General features: G+C 38.2%; 1 protein-coding gene across 19 annotated transcripts in view; it reads left to right on the forward strand.

Moving 5' to 3' along the window:
* The window catches only part of MEF2C (myocyte enhancer factor 2C), a 148701-nt gene extending 132845 nt beyond the window's left edge, over positions 1–15856 (forward strand). For 12 of the 19 annotated variants that reach the window (XM_027100664.1, XM_027100656.1, XM_027100645.1 and 9 more), the window contains 4 exons: positions 2140–2312; positions 4730–4859; positions 5463–5598; positions 11155–15856. In XM_027100664.1, coding sequence (XP_026956465.1) covers positions 2140–2312; positions 4730–4859; positions 5463–5598; positions 11155–11476 — 761 coding nt within the window. In that variant the 3' untranslated portion in view covers positions 11477–15856. The remainder of the gene's footprint in view (positions 1–2139; positions 2313–4729; positions 4860–5462; positions 5599–11154) is intronic. The other 7 variants (XM_027100661.1, XM_027100662.1, XM_027100657.1 and 4 more) reach the window with 2 other exon arrangements.
* The last annotated feature ends 2434 nt before the right edge of the window (positions 15857–18290 follow it).

Genomic DNA, 18290 nt, shown 5'->3' on the forward strand with positions numbered 1-18290 from the left:
TGAGACAAGTAAATGAATGGGGTATGAAGAACCAGTGTGCTCTGCACAGTGTGCCTCAAATAGATTCTAATTCAAAAGATGTACCCATAAATCTCTCCTGAAATATACCTGGGCTTTGCCTTCCCAATTCCTCATCATAGCTCAGGTCATCATGGAAGTTTCCAGACTGGATCACACTATCAGGCCTTCCTAATGACAGAATATCCCAATACCAGTAGATCTCTCTGTCCACTTAAAGGCCTGTGTTACCTCTGCTCTGCACCCTTCAGGGGTCTGCATTTCCACCATTTAAACCCAAGACATGTTAGCCTGGAATTCACAGGCTAAACTTCTGTGGGTTCCACAGCCCAGCCCTCCACGTTCCTTCAGGGTCTCTGACACTCCCCTCTTTCCATGGGTTGCCTTCTCACCAGGATGTTCACATGCCACCTTGAACCTTTCCCAGTGCCTGGTCACAAGCCCAGAGATCTTACTACCTCCTCTCTTTTTTCAAGACTCACATTAGTTCTTGCCTCTTCCGTGAATCTTGTTTGGATAATCTCTTCCCCTTGGGAACCCAAAAGCACTTAATCTGTATTGCTCTGTGGCACATCACCCCAGGCTGCCTTGTCTCAGTGCGTATGTTTCACGCGTGCCTGTATTGGATTGCCACAAAGGGACTGCAGGGCCTTTGAGGACCGGGGGCTTGTCTCTGCATCCCCACTGGGTAGCACACAGTACCATTCCTCCTGGGGTAACAGATACTAGTGTTTTACGATAATGATAATGATGACAGTAACAACGAGGTTTGACTGTCTCCTTTAGAGAGCTTTAGAAAACAACTGTCTAGATAGGTTTCCAGCACAGGTTGTTGAATCACCTAGGTGGTTTCTCTTAGCACGGGTTGTTGAATCACCTAGGTGGTTTCTCTTATTCTCCAATCAGAGATGGTAGAGGAAGCCAGCAGGGGACTTTCCGGTTCAGCTCAGGTTGCATCGACTCCCTCCACAGCTCTGCCTGTCACGGGACAGTATATTTTGAATTATGACAAATGGACACCTTCAGATAGCCATTTGTCTGTCAGTGGAGGGCTAAGCATCAGAGACCAAAGAAAACCCTTTCAGGACGGTTGCCACTCAGTGGCTACTCCTGTGCCCTGTGCATCAGCACTTTAGTGGAGGCATCGTCCCCTCATTTCGGCTCCTGAGAAGGAGTCCTGCTTTTTGAAGTTCTGTGTGAGCAAGAAAGCAGGGCTTCAGGTTCGTACACTGAGCTTAGTGAGGAGAGCAAACCAGATGGAAGAAAGCCATAGGGAGAAATCGCTTAAAGACAAGGGGAACTGAATAGCAAAGCGTGTGATAGGCTACTACACCTCCTGCGTGTCCTAGAAATTATAGTCTTGCTGGTATGCCCTTTCTTCACTTAAGGACACACAGATACACAAAATAAAACCCAAATCGCTGAACCAAAAGGGTGAGTCATGCTGGCCAGGCCTCCGCCGAGCTAGTCAATTAAAGTGCAGGACCAATTCAGTGCTTTTCTTAGACCCTGAACGACTGTCTGACTTTCTTCCCAAATTTTTTTTTTTAATTAATGAATTTATTTATTTTTGGCTGTGTTGAGTCTTCGTTTCTGTGTGAGGGCTTTCTCTAGTTGCGGCGAGCGGGGACCACTCTTCATCGCGGTGCGCGGGCCTCTCACTATCGCGGCCTCTCTTGTCGTGGAGCACAGGCTCCAGACGCGCAGGCTCAGTAGTTGTGGCGCACAGGCTCTAGTTGGTCCGCGGCATGTGGGATCTTCCCAGACCAGGGCTCGAACCCGTGTCTCCTGCATCGGCAGGCAGATTCTCAACCACTGCACCACCAGGGAAGCCCCCGAAATTTTTTTAATAGAATAAAAGTATATGCTGGTTTCTGGGCAAGTTGCTATCTATTAGGTCTCTTCTCATTAAGAGTTTTTAATCTTCCTTCAGAGGAATGTTAAATAACTGATTGGGTTCCTGATGTGGAGGCTGTCAGTCATCCTGTGAACTTTCAGTGTACGTTATTGTCTCACCCTGTTAATCCTTTATTCTTAATCTCATGTAGTGTATTCTCTAGAAACATTTTTGAGTCTAGATTTTTTTTTTTCCTCAGTGCTCTCATTGTTTTGTGTTAACAGGGAACGGGTATGGCAATCCCCGAAACTCACCAGGTCTGCTGGTCTCACCTGGTAACTTGAACAAGAATATGCAAGCAAAATCTCCTCCCCCCATGAATTTAGGGATGAATAACCGTAAACCAGATCTCCGAGTTCTTATTCCACCAGGCAGCAAGAATACGATGCCATCAGTGGTAATGTGAAATTACATTTTAAATAAATGTTGCTGTTTTGTATATGTTTTGCTATTTGTGTATTTGTCTAACTTTATGAATTACTCACATGCTCCCAGAAAATTAACACGTCAGTGCTGTTGCGGGGGCCCTGTTGGATTTAGCTATTATTTCTGGTAACTAGTGTGCATTTTCCCTTTTCCGTGGAAAAAAAAAGAACCAACATCCAAAAAAACTCCACTATAGGGCTGGTGTTCTGGGGCAAAGAAAACATTTCCTTTTAAGGCCTCCAATTTATAATTAGAAAAAAATCATTACCTAGTACTCTGCTTATGACACATATGATTTGATTTGACCAATGGTAGAACCACACTCACAGCATGAGGTATTTCATAACAGATTTTTACAGTATTGAACTAAATAAGTATGTCCTTAAGGTACTGACAATGAAAAATCTTTCTCAAAATTCCTAAATGAACTTTCTCCCGTTAATTAGCAATTCTTTTCTTAGGTGTATTGCAATGATAATGTTTAATGTATCACGTGCCTATGCACTGCCTCAATTCATCTTTCCAAATATGCATTTTATGACAGTAGTTACCTCTCAAAAACAAATTGTCTTAAAATTCTAGGCATTTTGAGAACAAAGGTTATATTTTTATTTTACATCAAAAAACAGTTGTGGCACTTATAAGAATAAATAAATATGAAATATAAATAATATCCCTGGAAGCTATCATTTTTCTTTCTCCTGGGTCCGCAGGACGAAGGTGAAGATAATATTGTGGGACCACATTCAGCAACAAAGAGACTTACATCCGTGTTCTCCAAATTAGCTTTGCTTAAGAGCGAGAACATTTAAAACCAAGATTCAGCAGACAGATTTAGATCATTCTGCAAACACATTTTTTTTTCTTTCTCTGCTCTGTGGCAAGCTTCAGGGTAAAACAGTCCTGCAAGCTGATTAGTTTATTATGGCACGGTGCAGATTAATTTTGAATATCAGCCCCCAAAAATTCACATAATGTGCAACATTCCCTTCGGAAAAGGCTGGATAAATAAAACCTCCCACAGGGCCACAGCCAAGCAGTGTGGGCCATGCATGGCAGGCTGTCTCTATCAGCAGATTTATTCCCAGTCCCTTAAAACTGAGGCTTTCCCAGGGTTTCTTGCGAGCCATCCGTCAGGTCTCTCACTGGCAGCCAGGTGCGGTTTCCCCCCTCCTCCAGCAAGTGGGGTTTCAAAGTACAATCTTTTTTTTTTTTCCTCAAAATGTGGTGGTGAAATAATGAACGTTGAGACACTGACCTGTGCTGAAAACTGGATAGATTGTCTTCATGTTTGAGACAAACAGCTCATTAAAGAAAACAAAGAATGTCTTTGTAAGGAGTTATCTTTAGAGTCTTGAGTTTTAAAACTGTTTAAACTGTTGTGTCTATCAGAAGATGCTTCTCCTTTTGTTGAAAAGATTTTGCCCAATTATAAATATTTACAGACACTAATTAATAAAACTCCTTCCGCATGCTCTCAGTCTGAGGATGTCGACCTGCTTTTGGTAAGTGGTGAGGGTGCTTCTCTTCAATGGCACGTGCAAGGAGAAATCCAAAGTGACTGTTAGGTGGAGAGGAAGCAGTAGTAAAATGGAAAGATTTCAGGAGTTAGTGTGTGTCAATATTGATTATATTTAAATGCCATTCATTTCAAGTATCACTCATAGGTGAGATATCAGGTTATCTATTTTTCTGTGTCAACCTCTGTAAGTAAAGGCCATGTTTTCAGTTTATTTTAGGATTTAATTTATAGTAAAATTGTAACAAACAAAAATATCCTTAGTTATTTAAAACCATGAATATGCTTATTTTTCTAAGAATTAAATTCTCAAGATATTTAAATTTATATGAATTTTTAATCTCCTTGCTCTAAGGAATCAAATATATGTTAGCTGCTTTGCCATCTAGTTTGAGGGAAGGTTAGAAGAATCTGAAAAAAAGTGGTCAGAGCACCACCTGCTGGTCAAAATATAGCATGAACCCTCTACCCATCTGCTCTGGTGTGTATAGAACTGAGCATAAAAACCACCATGGTTGATTTTAATTTTTTTTAATTTGCATTTGAATAAAAACTGAAACAATAGAAGTACAGTATACATATTTCATCAGTTTTCAACATAGTCTGTTTTTACCCATAATAAAGCTATGGTACTTGTTACTAGTTCAGTTGCCTAGGAGATACTGATGTAATGGGTTACTATGGCAACAACTGGTCTCTTGAAGGATTGTAAATGATAGGGTTGGCAGAGTTCATAGAGACACATGTTAAATGATTAATTTCATGAGATTTGTACCAAGTTCTCTTTATGTGCAACACTAATACTGAAATCTAGTATTTTTAACTCTTAAAAAATTCTATAAGTAATATCTTTTTATTTACTTTAAAAGAATCAAAGGATAAATAACTCCCAGTCCGCTCAGTCATTGGCTACCCCAGTGGTTTCCGTAGCAACTCCTACTTTACCAGGACAAGGGATGGGAGGATATCCATCAGCCATTTCAACAACATATGGTAACGGTGAGTAGTTTGCCATGTTCAAATAATACATTAAATACTTTTTATTAAAAAAGCAAGATGAAAAAGAGATTACTCTTTAGTCTGCTAGGAAGCTTTATTTAATACCTGTGGAGTCCAGAGCACTATACCATTACCTATTCATTACTAAGACAAAGTGAATATCCACATGTTTCTTTCTTAGTGAGCAAAAGTTTTATTAACCCAACCTGAATTCAATATATAAGAACAATTTCAAGAAAATGAGCTATTGTTTTTTTGATGTAATAGAAAGCTCACTTTCTCAAGGTTGTTTAAAAAACATTTCTAGGTCATCAAATACTATGTACCTACTTGTGATACCAGATTGTAGTTCTAATAAACTAGAATTGCAGGCAGTATTACATTGAAGTTTTCACAGAATACTTAATTTTTGGTATATAGTATATCTCTTTTAAATTAAAATTGTCCCTAATGTTTTATCTCCCTCCCTTCTGCAAATAAAAAAAAAGCATAACAATCATTAAATAATACTAATAGAATATTTTAAAAATTGAAAATGATTATTCACCACTTGATAATTTCCAAATTGAATATGTTCCCTAACTCTCTTATTCTCTTCTCTAGAGTACTCTCTGAGTAGCGCAGACCTGTCGTCTCTGTCTGGGTTTAACACCGCCAGCGCTCTTCATCTTGGCTCAGTAACTGGCTGGCAACAACAACACCTACATAATATGCCGCCATCCGCCCTCAGTCAACTGGGGTAAGCAATATTACTTCTTTCATAATACACTTTTAGAATGCATTGTTAAATGACAAATGGCAGTCTCTAACTGTGTGCTCTAATGTCCCTCTAGAGGATGTAAAATTCTACTTTATCAAAATCTGGAAGTTTAATACCTTTCAGGTAGCTTAAATATTACTTTCCTTCTTCTTTATGAGGAGGGAGAGCTCTGTGATGATAGGGTATGTTATTTCCCAGTTGTTTTAGGCTATATTTGTTTCTACTTCTGTCAGTGATAAGTTTTTCTTCAGTTAAGTTTTCACATAGTTCATGTGGGACATAAGAAAACATTTATAGTTATTAGTTTTTTAAATTTTTGAGATATTTGAGAATCCTTTTCACTTAGCATAAACCACATAGTTCATGCCTAATGTAATGAACATAGTTAGCCTAATACTCAGAGGGTCAGCTATTCCACTGATATACAAACTTCATATATTTATAATGTACTCATAATATAGTTGTATATTCATAGATGTATGAATTTAAATATATGTATATGTGCATACATACACTAATTATCTAAATTTGGGTATAAAAATAATTTTTGTTGTTTTCTGAAGTCAGAAGATGTCTATTTCTGCCCCCTTGTGGTACTTTTGAGATATGTCTTTATTATAGAAATAACTCCTGTCATTTATCAATAGGAAAGTTCAAATCTTAAAAGGCCCGGAATTCACAAATAATACTACTTGTAAAACCATTTTTAAGTTTAAAACATGAACCAAAGACATGACTTTCAGTTTAATAACTCCAAAACTTCAATTAATCTTCAAAAGAAATTACTAGGAGGATATAAAATATTAAAGACAAACCATTTTTATATTTTTATACTTATATTTTAGAAAAGTGGGGTATGCCTACCCCACTTTTACTTTTCTGCTGAGATGTTGGTTAAAATCGTTAGCTAATTCTATGTTCATATTCTAAGGAGATAATGAGAATAAAACTCTGATTAGAATAAAAATCACTGATTACCATCACAACTTCTCTCTTACTCCGCTCCAGCCCCACTAGCTTTCACGTGGAATTGATTTCACATAGATTACTGCTCTGGTTGTGGAGTCTTCACCCATTTACTATTTGCTTATATGCATTTTACTCACTAATCACTATTGTTGAAACTCTAACCTCTCATGTAAAAAAATACAAGAAATTCACTTGACACTGTTGCTCTGCTTTCAAAGATTAACTTTGAAGATATGTTATATGTTGAACAGCAACAGAATGTCTCTATTTAGAATAACATTTAAATTTAACCAGAAATGTTAACTATCCAAGTAGACATTTATGGCAGTAACTTTTTCAGGCAGTTATCACTAACTACATCGTATCAACCAGGCAATCTTAAAATACATACACGTGGCATTGTACTTCTGTGGTTCGGCAGTGAATCCACTGTTCGTGCTTCTTGTCAAAAATAAAGGTAGCTGTTTACTTCTCATTTTTCACAAAATTCATCCATTATAGGACTGACTTTCCCTAGAAATTATTAATGTCAAAAGCCATATTATTTTCTCCGACTATGGCTTTCTTTTCAGTAACACCCAATAATTTGCATTTTTACATAGAAAACACATGTATTTACGTATTTTAACTACACTACAATTTTTAAATTCTCTTCTTTTACATGGGAAGAACAAAATTCTCTGCTGCCTTTAATAGAGGCTTCAGTAAATGAGAAAGAAGTGACAGCCCTGGACTAGAGAGGAACTGAATTACAACAGCCAAGGATGAAGCATTTTGTTTAATTCCAGTTTCTTTCAACACCAATTCTCATGGTGCATGAGTTGACTCTGAGTTATGTGTTTTTATTGCACTTAATCACTTCCCTTATCCCTCAAATAGATACCCCTTCCAGGCCTTCTAATTTTAGCCCGCCTGCCTGCTTTCCTTCTTTCCCTCCTTCCTCCCTTCCTTCCTTCCTTCCTTCCTTCCTTCCTTCCTCCCTCTTTCCCTCTCTCTCTCTCTGTCTCTCTCTCTCTCTCTCTCTCTCACACACACACACACACACACACACACACACACAGTAGTTTTCAAAAGGAGATTCCTTCAAATGAGCTAGCCTATGCTCACACGATTAAATATTAAAAAGAAAAACCCAAGTTGTAATATTTTTGTAAAATAAATTACATGAGCTGCCTTTATTCCTTACAATGTAAATCAGTTTTTAAAAACTGATATTTTTGCAGGCCAAAGTAGTCCCAAATGCTTGTGTGGTGGACTCACATTCTTTCGGATAGATACAGTATTCAAAGCAGAGTAAAATACCTTTCAGCCCACCTAGGTAGAAATTCCTCGCAGCCCAAGAGGTTGCCACAATTCTTTCTCAAAATTAAAGAAGTATGAAAGAGCTCTTCATATTTTGTTCATAGAAATACCTTTAAGTCCTTAAAGCTATACTGTTAGCACTATCTAGTATCTGATTTTATCTAAGCAAGTTAGATAACCAGCATAAACTGACCTATGTAGGGGGCAGAGCAGACTGGCAGAAGAAACTTGCCATCAAGGGTTAGCAAAAGTCATTCGAATACTAATATTTGAGAAAATGACCCTCAAATTTTTTGGTATTTTTCTCCTACCACCTAAAACAAAGACAACCTATTTTCTAGAAGCATTTCCATCATCATCCTTGTTGATGTGGGTATTCAGTACATACTGAGAGATGACTTTAAGTAAAGATGATTTTTAAAAGGTTAGGTTACATATAGTTTGATAGTCTAATTTCCAGGCGGGGGCAGGAAGAAATTTGAATAAAGCTACCCAGTCATGTTTCATTTCTCAGCAATATGGGGAAGGTCGGTGTTTCCCCACCTGGAAGGAAGGCATCTGTAGTAGCTGGGAGCTTGCAGCAGGACTGGATATGGGAACATGCATATCTGGCTTCTGTCTCCCCATGCACCTCCTCACATAGGAAGTATCTCACAATTATCTGTGTCTGTAAAAATTTTGTTCTCAAGAACAAGTAGACCAACATGCTTATATCTGAATCTAGTATATATACAGCGAAGTGCTGTCAATGCTCCTTTTTCAAGAACATACATCTTTGATAATGGAGACTAGCCAATTAAACTTCATTCTCTTTTGAATCCCATAGCACAGTATAATGAAGCTGAATCTAAGATATCACTTACAATGCATTACTGTGGATTTAGTGTCCCCAGAACTACTCAAAATGCTTCATGAACGCTTTCACTGTCAAATGAAATGCCACCAACTAAGTGTATCTTATCTTAGGGACTAGCCTATTTGTTTGTAGGAAAGGATAAACAAGTTAGTGTTGTATCTTTTGTGGGGAAGAGAGAGAGCAAAATCTATACAAGCCAGCTGACTTTGGGAAATGGAGTGAATAAGTAGAAAAAGCAGCTTCCAAAAGCTGTATTAAAGAAACAGCATTTTGATTATATTATTTTTTGCTCAGTTTATGCAGATTAACTGCTTATACTGGTTCAACTCACCAAATTTTTTTGTCTAATTTTCCATGTCACCCTGCCTCTGAATCTAAATGTCAAAGGGCAGGCAAAGGTATTTATTGATATGCCACTTTATTTGCAGACCCCTAATTGACATTCATTATTAAGCAGTTGTGTGATTCACAGTAGAAGCATTTAATTAAATTTTAGTGAAATAGTCTTTCTTAGCCAGAGCCAGGAAAATTCTTTCTTCCGGAAATCAAAAGATGATTTCCTGTGACATCAAAATGAATCATTAAGTAACTCTGAACCAAGACAAAATAGTCCACCATTATGGATCCTTTTGAAATACAGGTGTTCCCCTCCTCATTTCAATACCTTTTTGATTTAAAGAGTATTTAATTAAAAGTCTTAGAAAATTAGTGTACTAATAAACAATGTAAAATAAAAACAAATAAATAAAAGTATAAACAGGTGATTGAAAATTATATACACTCAATGTGTAGTATCTTGATATAAATGCTAAGACTGCGTTGATTCTGTAAGATCATAAAAGAGAGAGAAAGAAAGCCTTATTAGGGAAACAAACAATTCTCCCTTCTGTTATTCTCTACATTAACTCATCTATTAATAAGAGAAGGAAAGTAATTCTTTGCCAGTAGGTGGTGCTTTTGTATAAAACATCACTCAGAGATAAACTCATTTCTAATTTTGTTATCTCTATGTATCTTGAACTTGAATTGCATCTTCCAAAAGCCCAGCCCCAAATTACTCCACTTTTTCCTCTGAAATACATGCCCATTTTCTCACTGCTTACAGTGACATTTTTAATACTATCTAATTCTCTCCATTGGAAAGTAACGTAATCACATACATGAGTAGGTGGGTTTGCTTTCCTGTTTAAAGTGGGTGTGTCTGTATGGATGATTCTTTACTGTGACTCTCCTCAGTAAAAGAGATATCTGTTCCCTCTTGACAATATGGACAAGTAACACTGACTCTAACCGTGGATGTCAGTGCACTCAGAATGTAAGAACAGTATGAGCATCTTAAAATTGATGTCAGCAATATTACTATGGTTTATCCTGATCAAAGTCATTGTGATGGCTAGCTACACCTAAGAGCTTAATGCTTTTCCCTCCAGAACTTCCAAGTATCTAAATTCTCCCACACCTTGGAAGAAGGGCAAGTTATGCTATCCTGGAATTAAATGAGGATTAAGGGTTATAAACCCAGTAAAATCACACTAGATCCTTTTTTACAACAACCTTTCCTTAGGCAAATCCAGATTCATCAACTAATGACAATGATAAATTAGAGGAGTGGTCTTAGTATCCCAGCAGGGAGAGACTAGCTATAATAATATTGAGGTAATTATGGGGGGAAAAAAACAGTATTTTCATCCCATGTAACTGAGAAAGGATGAAGAAAGTCAAATTCTTTCTCAGTTTTAGTGGGATAGGAAGTCTTAAGTGTTTTTAAGCCAATACTTAAAATTTCCTTCCCCATCTTTCCCCATCCTAAGCTTTTCACCAGAAACGGTTATAGGTAGCATTTTATGGATTCTCTTTATTTGAAATTTGAACTCTCTTCACTTTCTCTGAAGACTGTGCAACTTAATATGCGTATTAAATTCAGGGAAACATTTATATCCATAATAAGCCCTCTACAATAATTTTCAAACACAGGCATTAGTAAATCAAAGAAGTCTAATTCAGAACCTAAACCCTGTATTGTTAAGCCCTATTGTTAAGTCTTGGATTACATTTTGGAACTAGCCTAGGGAGAAATTCCATGGCCATAGAAAATGCTTTTTCCAGCGTGTCTTGTTAAAAATCTTCCTGAACCGGTAACCTGTACATTTAGGGAGGCTGTGAGAGACTAGAGGTATGATTCATGAGGCCTGGACTAGTTAAATGCTGGAATTATTACGGGGCAAATCAACAAAAGCATCCCAATTGCTCTAAGAAGGCGACGCCCCCCAGGTGCTTTCAAACACGCTCTCCTCTGGGCATGCTCTGTTGTCGATGCAAATCTTTAAGCTGATGTTTTAATGTAATTGTGAGTTCCTGGGGGCTCCAGGCCTCCTCCATCTGTAACTGGGTTTCCTTTCCTCCTACAGAGCTTGCACTAGCACTCATTTATCTCAGAGTTCAAATCTCTCCCTGCCTTCTACTCAAAGCCTCAACATCAAGTCAGAACCTGTTTCTCCTCCTAGAGACCGTACCACCACCCCTTCGAGATACCCACAACACACGCGCCACGAGGCGGGGAGATCTCCTGTTGACAGCTTGAGCAGCTGTAGCAGTTCGTACGATGGCAGCGACCGAGAGGATCACCGGAACGAATTCCACTCCCCCATTGGACTCACCAGACCTTCGCCGGACGAAAGGGAAAGTCCCTCAGTCAAGCGCATGCGACTCTCTGAAGGATGGGCAACATGATCAGATTATTACTTAATAGTTTTTTTTTTTTCTTGCAGTGTGTGTGTGTGCTATACCTTAATGGGGAAGGGGGGTCGATATGCATTATATGTGCTGTGTGTGGAAAAAAAAAGTCAGGTACTCTGTTTTGTAAAAGTACTTTTAAATTGCCTCAGTGATACAGTATAAAGATAAACAGAAATGCTGAGATAAGCTTAGCACTTGAGTTGTACAACAGAACACTTGTACAAAATAGATTTTAAGGCTAACTTCTTTTCACTGTTGTGCTCCTTTGCAAAATGTATGTTACAATAGATAGTGTCATGTTGCAGGTTCAACGTTATTTACATGTAAATAGACAAAAGGAAACATTTGCCAAAAGCGGCAGATCTTTACTGAAAGAGAGAGCAGCTGTTATGCAACATATAGAAAAGTGTATAGATGTCTTGGACAGACCCGGCAAAGGGTGGCCACGGTTAAATGTTAGGAACACATCAGGTCACCTAACACCCACCCCGAGATCGCTCACAAACCTGCAGGCACATCCTTGGTGTATGGCACTCATGAGAAAGGATCGACGACCATTAAAAGAGGACCATACCTATTTTTAAAAATGTGGAGTTTGAGGGCTAACGTATTTAATTAAATAAATAAATAAATCTGGGTCTGCATCTCTTATTAAATAAAAATATAAAAATATGTACATTACATTTTGCTTATTTTCATATAAAAGGTAAGACAGAGTTTGCAAAGCATTTGTGGCTTTTTGTAGTTTACCTAAGCCAAAATGTGTTTTTTTCCCCCTTGATAGCTTCGCTAATATTTTAAACAGTCCTGTAAAAAAACCAAAAAGGACTTTTTGTATAGAAAGCACTACCCTAAGCCATGAAGAACTCCATGCTTTGCTAACCAAGATAACTGTTTTCTCTTTGTAGAAGTTTTGTTTTTGAAATGTGTATTTCTAATTATATAAAATATTAAGAATCTTTTAAAAAATCTGTGAAATTAACATGCTTGTGTATAGCTTTCTAATATATATAATATTATGGTAATAGCAGAAGTTTTGTTATCTTAATAGCGGGAGGGGGGTATATTTGTGCAGTTGCACATTTGAGTAACTATTTTCTTTCTGTTTTCTTTTACTCTGCATACATTTTATAAGTTCAAGGTCAGCTGTCAAAAGGATAACCTGTGGGATTGGAACATATCACATTGCAACACCCTAAATTGTTTTTAACCCATTAGCAATCAATTGGGTCAACTGACATCCATTGTATATACTAATTAGTTTCTTTCATGCTATTTTTTTTGTTTTTGTTTTTGCATTTTTATCAAATGCAGGGCCCCTTTCTGATCTCACCATTTCACCAAGCATCTTGGAATTCAGTAAGTGCATACCCTAAACTTGCCCATATCCTAAATGATATGGTTGGTTTTCAGCCTAGAATTTGATAACGCTTTTAAGAAATATGCCCAGAAGAGAGAGCTGTGTTGGGGCACATGTCCTGCCAATATAGCCCTAGAAACAAGTGATATGGAGTTTACTCTATGCATGAGTTATAAATTCCCACAGAAGAAAAATGTGAAAGACTGGGTGCTAGATAAGAAGGAAGCAGGTAAAGGGATAGTTGCTTCGTCATCCGTTTTTAATTATTTTACCTGACCCTTAACAATCTTGTCAGCAATATAGGACTGTTGAACAATCCCGGTGTGTCAGGACCCCCAAATGTCACTTCTGCATAAAGCATGTATGTCATCTATTTTTTCTTCAATAAAGAGATTTAATAGCCATTTCAAGAAATCCCATTAAAGAACCTCTCTATGTCCCTTTTTTTTAATTTTCAAAAAATAATGATGACTCTTGTCTAATATTCGTCTATAAGGGATTAATTTTCAGACCCTTTGAAAAGTGAGTGCCATAAAAGAAAGTTGATATATATTGTTTAAAAGAGATTTCAGTCTAGGAATGATTTTCTCTTGGAATGTGAAGATCTGTCGATTCATCTCCAGTCATACACATTGACATACACAGCAAAGAAGATAGACAGTAAGATTGACACTGCTATATCAGGTGTAGGACATTTCTTATCCAGTTTTTTCTTTTTCTTGCATAGTTGCTATGTGTTTCTCATTGCAAAAGGCTGCCGCTGGGTGGCAAAAGCCAAGAGACCTTACTAACTAGGCTATATTTTTCTTAACTTGATCTGAAATCCACAATTAGACCACAATGCACCTTTGTTTCTATCCATATAGGATGCTAGCCTGCCTTGTACTAACGTTTTATATACTAAATCAAACAAAAAAAATCAATCATTTCATATATCCCACTACTCCAGGTATCCATGGAACATGAAAGAAAAACATTTATGCAGAGGAAAAACAGAAAATCATCCCTGAACACACACACACACGTACACATTCACACATAGGGGGAAAAACAGAAAATTATTTTCCTCGCCATAAATTTGATCCCATTCTTACAACCCATCCCTATAAGTTGATATGTACAAAATATGCAAATGTCACAAATGTTCTTTGTCATTTCAAAACTCTTTATCAATAACTTACCAGTGGGTGGGAAAGGGTCATTATGTGAAAATATGAAAAAATAGCCATATTAATTCTTTACCTGCAATTTGCCTCAGCAAGAAAGAAAAAGTGATTTTCTAATGCTGAAGATAAAGTAAGCTAAAGTACCAGCAGAAGCCCTGGCTATTTATAGCAGTTCTGACAATAGTTTTATAAGAACATGAAAAGAACAGAATCACTTGAACATGGATGCCAGTCATCTCTTGTTCCCACTACTGAATTCATATAAAGTGGTGGCAAGATAGCAAAGGGATAATCTGAGAATTTTTTGAAGATGATTTAATGAGAAGAAGCACAATTTTGATTGTGATGAGTCACTTTCTGTAAACAATCGCTGTCTATCTTTACCCTTATACCTTATCTGTAATTTACCATTTATTGTATTTGCAAAGCTAGTACGGTTTTGGGTTTTTATCATGGTAAATCCTTTGTATTCAGGAGTTTAGGGCAGAGCCCTGAGGGAGTGTTATTTTACATAACCCATCCTAGAGTAACATTTTAGGCAACATTCTTCATTGCGAGTAAAAGAACCATAAGTGGCATTTTACACAGCTTACAAGTATTGTTATATCTAATCCTATTTTAGAAGATTTTTTGGTAATATTAAGCTTAAATACTGGTAAAACTGATGCAATATACGCAAGCTGCACAACCTGTATGCATTGGTGCGTGGAAGGCTGTTCATTTCAACCTTTTTTAAAATTGTGTTTTTTAGTAAAATGGCTTATTTTTTCCCAAAGGTGGAATTTAGCATTTTGTAATGATGAATATAAAAATACCTATCATCCTCAGATCACTTTAAGGTTAACTAAGGTGAAAATTTTAAAAAGTTCCAATACACTTTTTAAAAAAAATGTCTGCCCTCTCACACTTTTATGTATTTATTTTTCTTACATACCCATCTTCTAACTTAGAGATAGCATTTTTTGCCCCCTATATCCTTGTTTTTGTTTTTTACTCCAGAGAGTAAATGCTTTGTATTTCTTTCTTTAGAAAAAAAAAAGATTTTTTTTTTTTTTTAAAGAAGAAGCCGCCACTTGAACCCCCAATAAATGCTGTTGCCTAAGCATGGCGTACTTCATCTGTTCCCGTTTGTGCCGTCTGCTGTGATGTCATCACTTATATGGCGTTAATTTCCTGCCACTACAGATCTTTTGAAGATGGATGGAATACTGGTGTCTGTTAGAATGCTTCAGACTACAAGATGTAATTAAAGGCTTTTCTTAATACGTTTTAACCAAAGATGTGGAGCAATCCAAGCCACATATCTTCTACATTAAATTTGTCCATTTTGGTTATTTTCATAATCGGGTATTGCATTTTGCCTTCCCTGTTCATACCTCAAATTGATCCATACCTCAGTTTAATTCAGAGAGGTCAGCTAAGAGACGGATTCTGTTGTGGTTTGAATGCATTACCAGTGTTCTCTTGGAGCGAAGCAGCCCTGGGTCACTGTAGGCATAGGACTTGGATTGCTTCAGATGGTTTGCTGTATCATTTTTCTTCTTTTTCTTTTTCTGGGGACTTGTTTCCATTAAATGACAGTAATTAAAATAGCTTGTAAATGAGGGCATACAAGCATTTGCAACAAATATTCAAATAGAGGCTCACAGCGGCATAAGCTGGACTTTGTCGCCACTAGATGACAAGATGTTATAACTAAGTTAAACCACATCTGTGTATCTCAAGGGACTTAATTCAGCTGTCTGTAGTGAATAAAAGTGGGGAATTTTCAAAAGTTTCTCCTGCTGGAAATAAGGTATAATTTGTATTTTGCAGACAATTCAGTAAAGTTACTGGCTTTCTTAGTGATGCAGTGTCTGTGGTGCATTTTTTTAATTAACGTTTTGCTGTTCAAATTTATTCCACTTTATCGTGTTTTTTTAAAGCAGCTTCTCCCACAAGCACAAGTGAGCTTTCTCGGTTTTCAACTCAAAATACTCAAAAAGAGGGGTATTTGTGTTTTGGGGGGAAGGGAGAGTGTGAATTGTTTCCCTGCTCTTGGGGTGATATATGTATCCAGCCAGTGTGGGAAGTTCAAGGTTCTTATCAAGTGGCTCAACTTTGCTATCAAAACAGTTCCGTGAAGATCTTTGATAACTTGCTTAATTACACAGACTTTTCCAAAACTCATTGTGCAAGATATCCCCATGTTTAATATTTTTTAAACTAAAGTGTGTAAAAAGCACTTCCAGACTTTTTTCTTTATCAGAATAGTCTACTTAACCAAAAGAGGTTGAAAACATAGGCTTCTATCTAAATATTTGGGGAAATTAGTGAATTCATCCATTTTTAGAAACTATAAAATATATCCATTACCAAAATTTAATTACTGATATAATTTCTAAAGGAAATGTCCTTAGAAAGATCAACATAGAGACTAATTTAGGAACTGAAAAGGAAAATAAGGAGGCCCTGGCCAGCCGACTGGAGAACTGGACTTTTGCATTAGCAGTGACTCCTCCTCTGATGAAAAAAAGAATGCCTCCTGCAGAAACGCTGCATGTGGCTTCAGAATAGCAGTGCTTTTCTCTTTGTTCTCTTTATCCATTTTCAGCAAGCATTTATTAAGCAATTATTATGCGTATCTCGTGGTAGATTCTAGGATGAATCAAGATGTAGCTCTTGCTATTAATAAATGTATAACCTAATAGGAGATTAAAAGGCTAATAGGAAATAGGAAGTGTTTTCAGAGACATCTGCAAAGTGCTAGAAGGGAACCACTTTGGCCCTCTTTGGAACAGAGCTGAAGCCCCAAGAATAGGCACTTCGTAATCTGCCCAGCAGAAGCAGTCTTTGACTTGTCTTTGGAGGTGGGTAGGATGGAGAAAGGCCCAGAGGGATAAGGACAGGGCTGATTTGTGGGCACAAGACCTCTGCAGTCACACGTGGCCCTCCACTTAGCTTCACGTTCCGTTGTCACCATCTTGAAAATCTAATCTTTGAGCCTGTGGTTTTTGTTTGTTTGTTTTTGCGGTACGCGGGCCTCTCACTGTTGTGGCCTCTCCCATTGCGGAGCACAGGCTCTGGACGCGCAGGCTCAGCGGCCTTGGCTCACGGGCCCAGCCGCTCCGCGGTCTGCTCAGCCGAGAAACAAAACTTTTAAGTTTCTGGTGAGCGGGTGCAGAGATTCACTTATATTGCAGCCACTCAAGATAAGTCTTCTGCGTAAGTTTCCTTGCTTATTAAACCTGCCACCCACCAATCTGGAGTGGTCTGCCTCTTTCTTTGGTCTCTCCTTACCCTCCGTGTACAGAGGCCGGGAAGCTCCCAAGGCACAAGCCTGCAAGAGTTGGTTGGGGTCTGATCATATAACTGCAATTTAAGAAGTCTGGGGTTTAAGGAATTAAGTGAAAGATTACAAGAGATGGAATTGTTAAAGTACAGCAAATGATGAGGTTTATGGTAGGAGTGATGATAGATGAGGAATTGTTTATAGTTTCAAGCTTAAATGGTTAGGATCATAGTAATGTTCAAATTGGATATGGAGAGGTCACTGCTTTGTCAGGAAGGTAATTAATTCAGTTTTCAGCCTGTGGAGGTTGAGTGATATCCAAGAAGAATGTGAGAATTTTGTAAGGAGAGACGAGCTCAGGATACCAGTCAATCTGAAGGTTTTGGATGTTTTGGAAGTTACTAACAGGGAGGAGCCGTGCCTTTGAAAAGCATGTCAAGGGGAAGAAAGGGCAGAGGGAGAAGGGAGAAGAAGGCTTGGAAGGGAATGTTGCAGAGGGGAGACCTACAGGGGGAAAAGGACAAAGTCAGGAGGGAGCAGTGAGGAGGAAAACCGAAAAGTGCGGTCAAGGCATGGAGAGGTTTCAAGGAAGAGAAAAAAGAAGCGTTCAACAGTGTGCAGTGCTCTATTGGGGTTCCAGAGGACGAAGATCAAAGAAGGGTGATATCTGAGAACTAGTTCAACAAAATGGTGTGGGAGAGAGGAGAGACCACAGAAGTCCGTCTAAGAGATGTTGTGAAATTTCAGGCAGCGAGTATGAACTAATCTTTTACAAAGTTTGTGATTAAAAGAAGAGAGCGAGGTGGGGGTGGGGGGCTTCCCTGGTGGTGCAGTGGTTGAGAGCCTGCCTGCCGATGCAGGCGACACGGGTTCATGCCCCGGTCTGGGAAGATCCCAGATGCCGCGGAGCGGCTGGGCCCGTGAGCCATGGCTGTTGAGCCTGCGCGTCCGGAGCCTGTGCTCCACAACGGGAGAGGCCACAACAGTGAGAGGCCCGCGTACCGAATAAAA

The sequence above is a fragment of the Aethalodelphis obliquidens genome, unplaced genomic scaffold (genome assembly GCF_003676395.1).
Source record: "Aethalodelphis obliquidens isolate GAN/ISIS:26980383/991018 unplaced genomic scaffold, ASM367639v1 scaffold4, whole genome shotgun sequence".
Taxonomy (NCBI): Eukaryota; Metazoa; Chordata; class Mammalia; order Artiodactyla; family Delphinidae; genus Aethalodelphis; species Aethalodelphis obliquidens.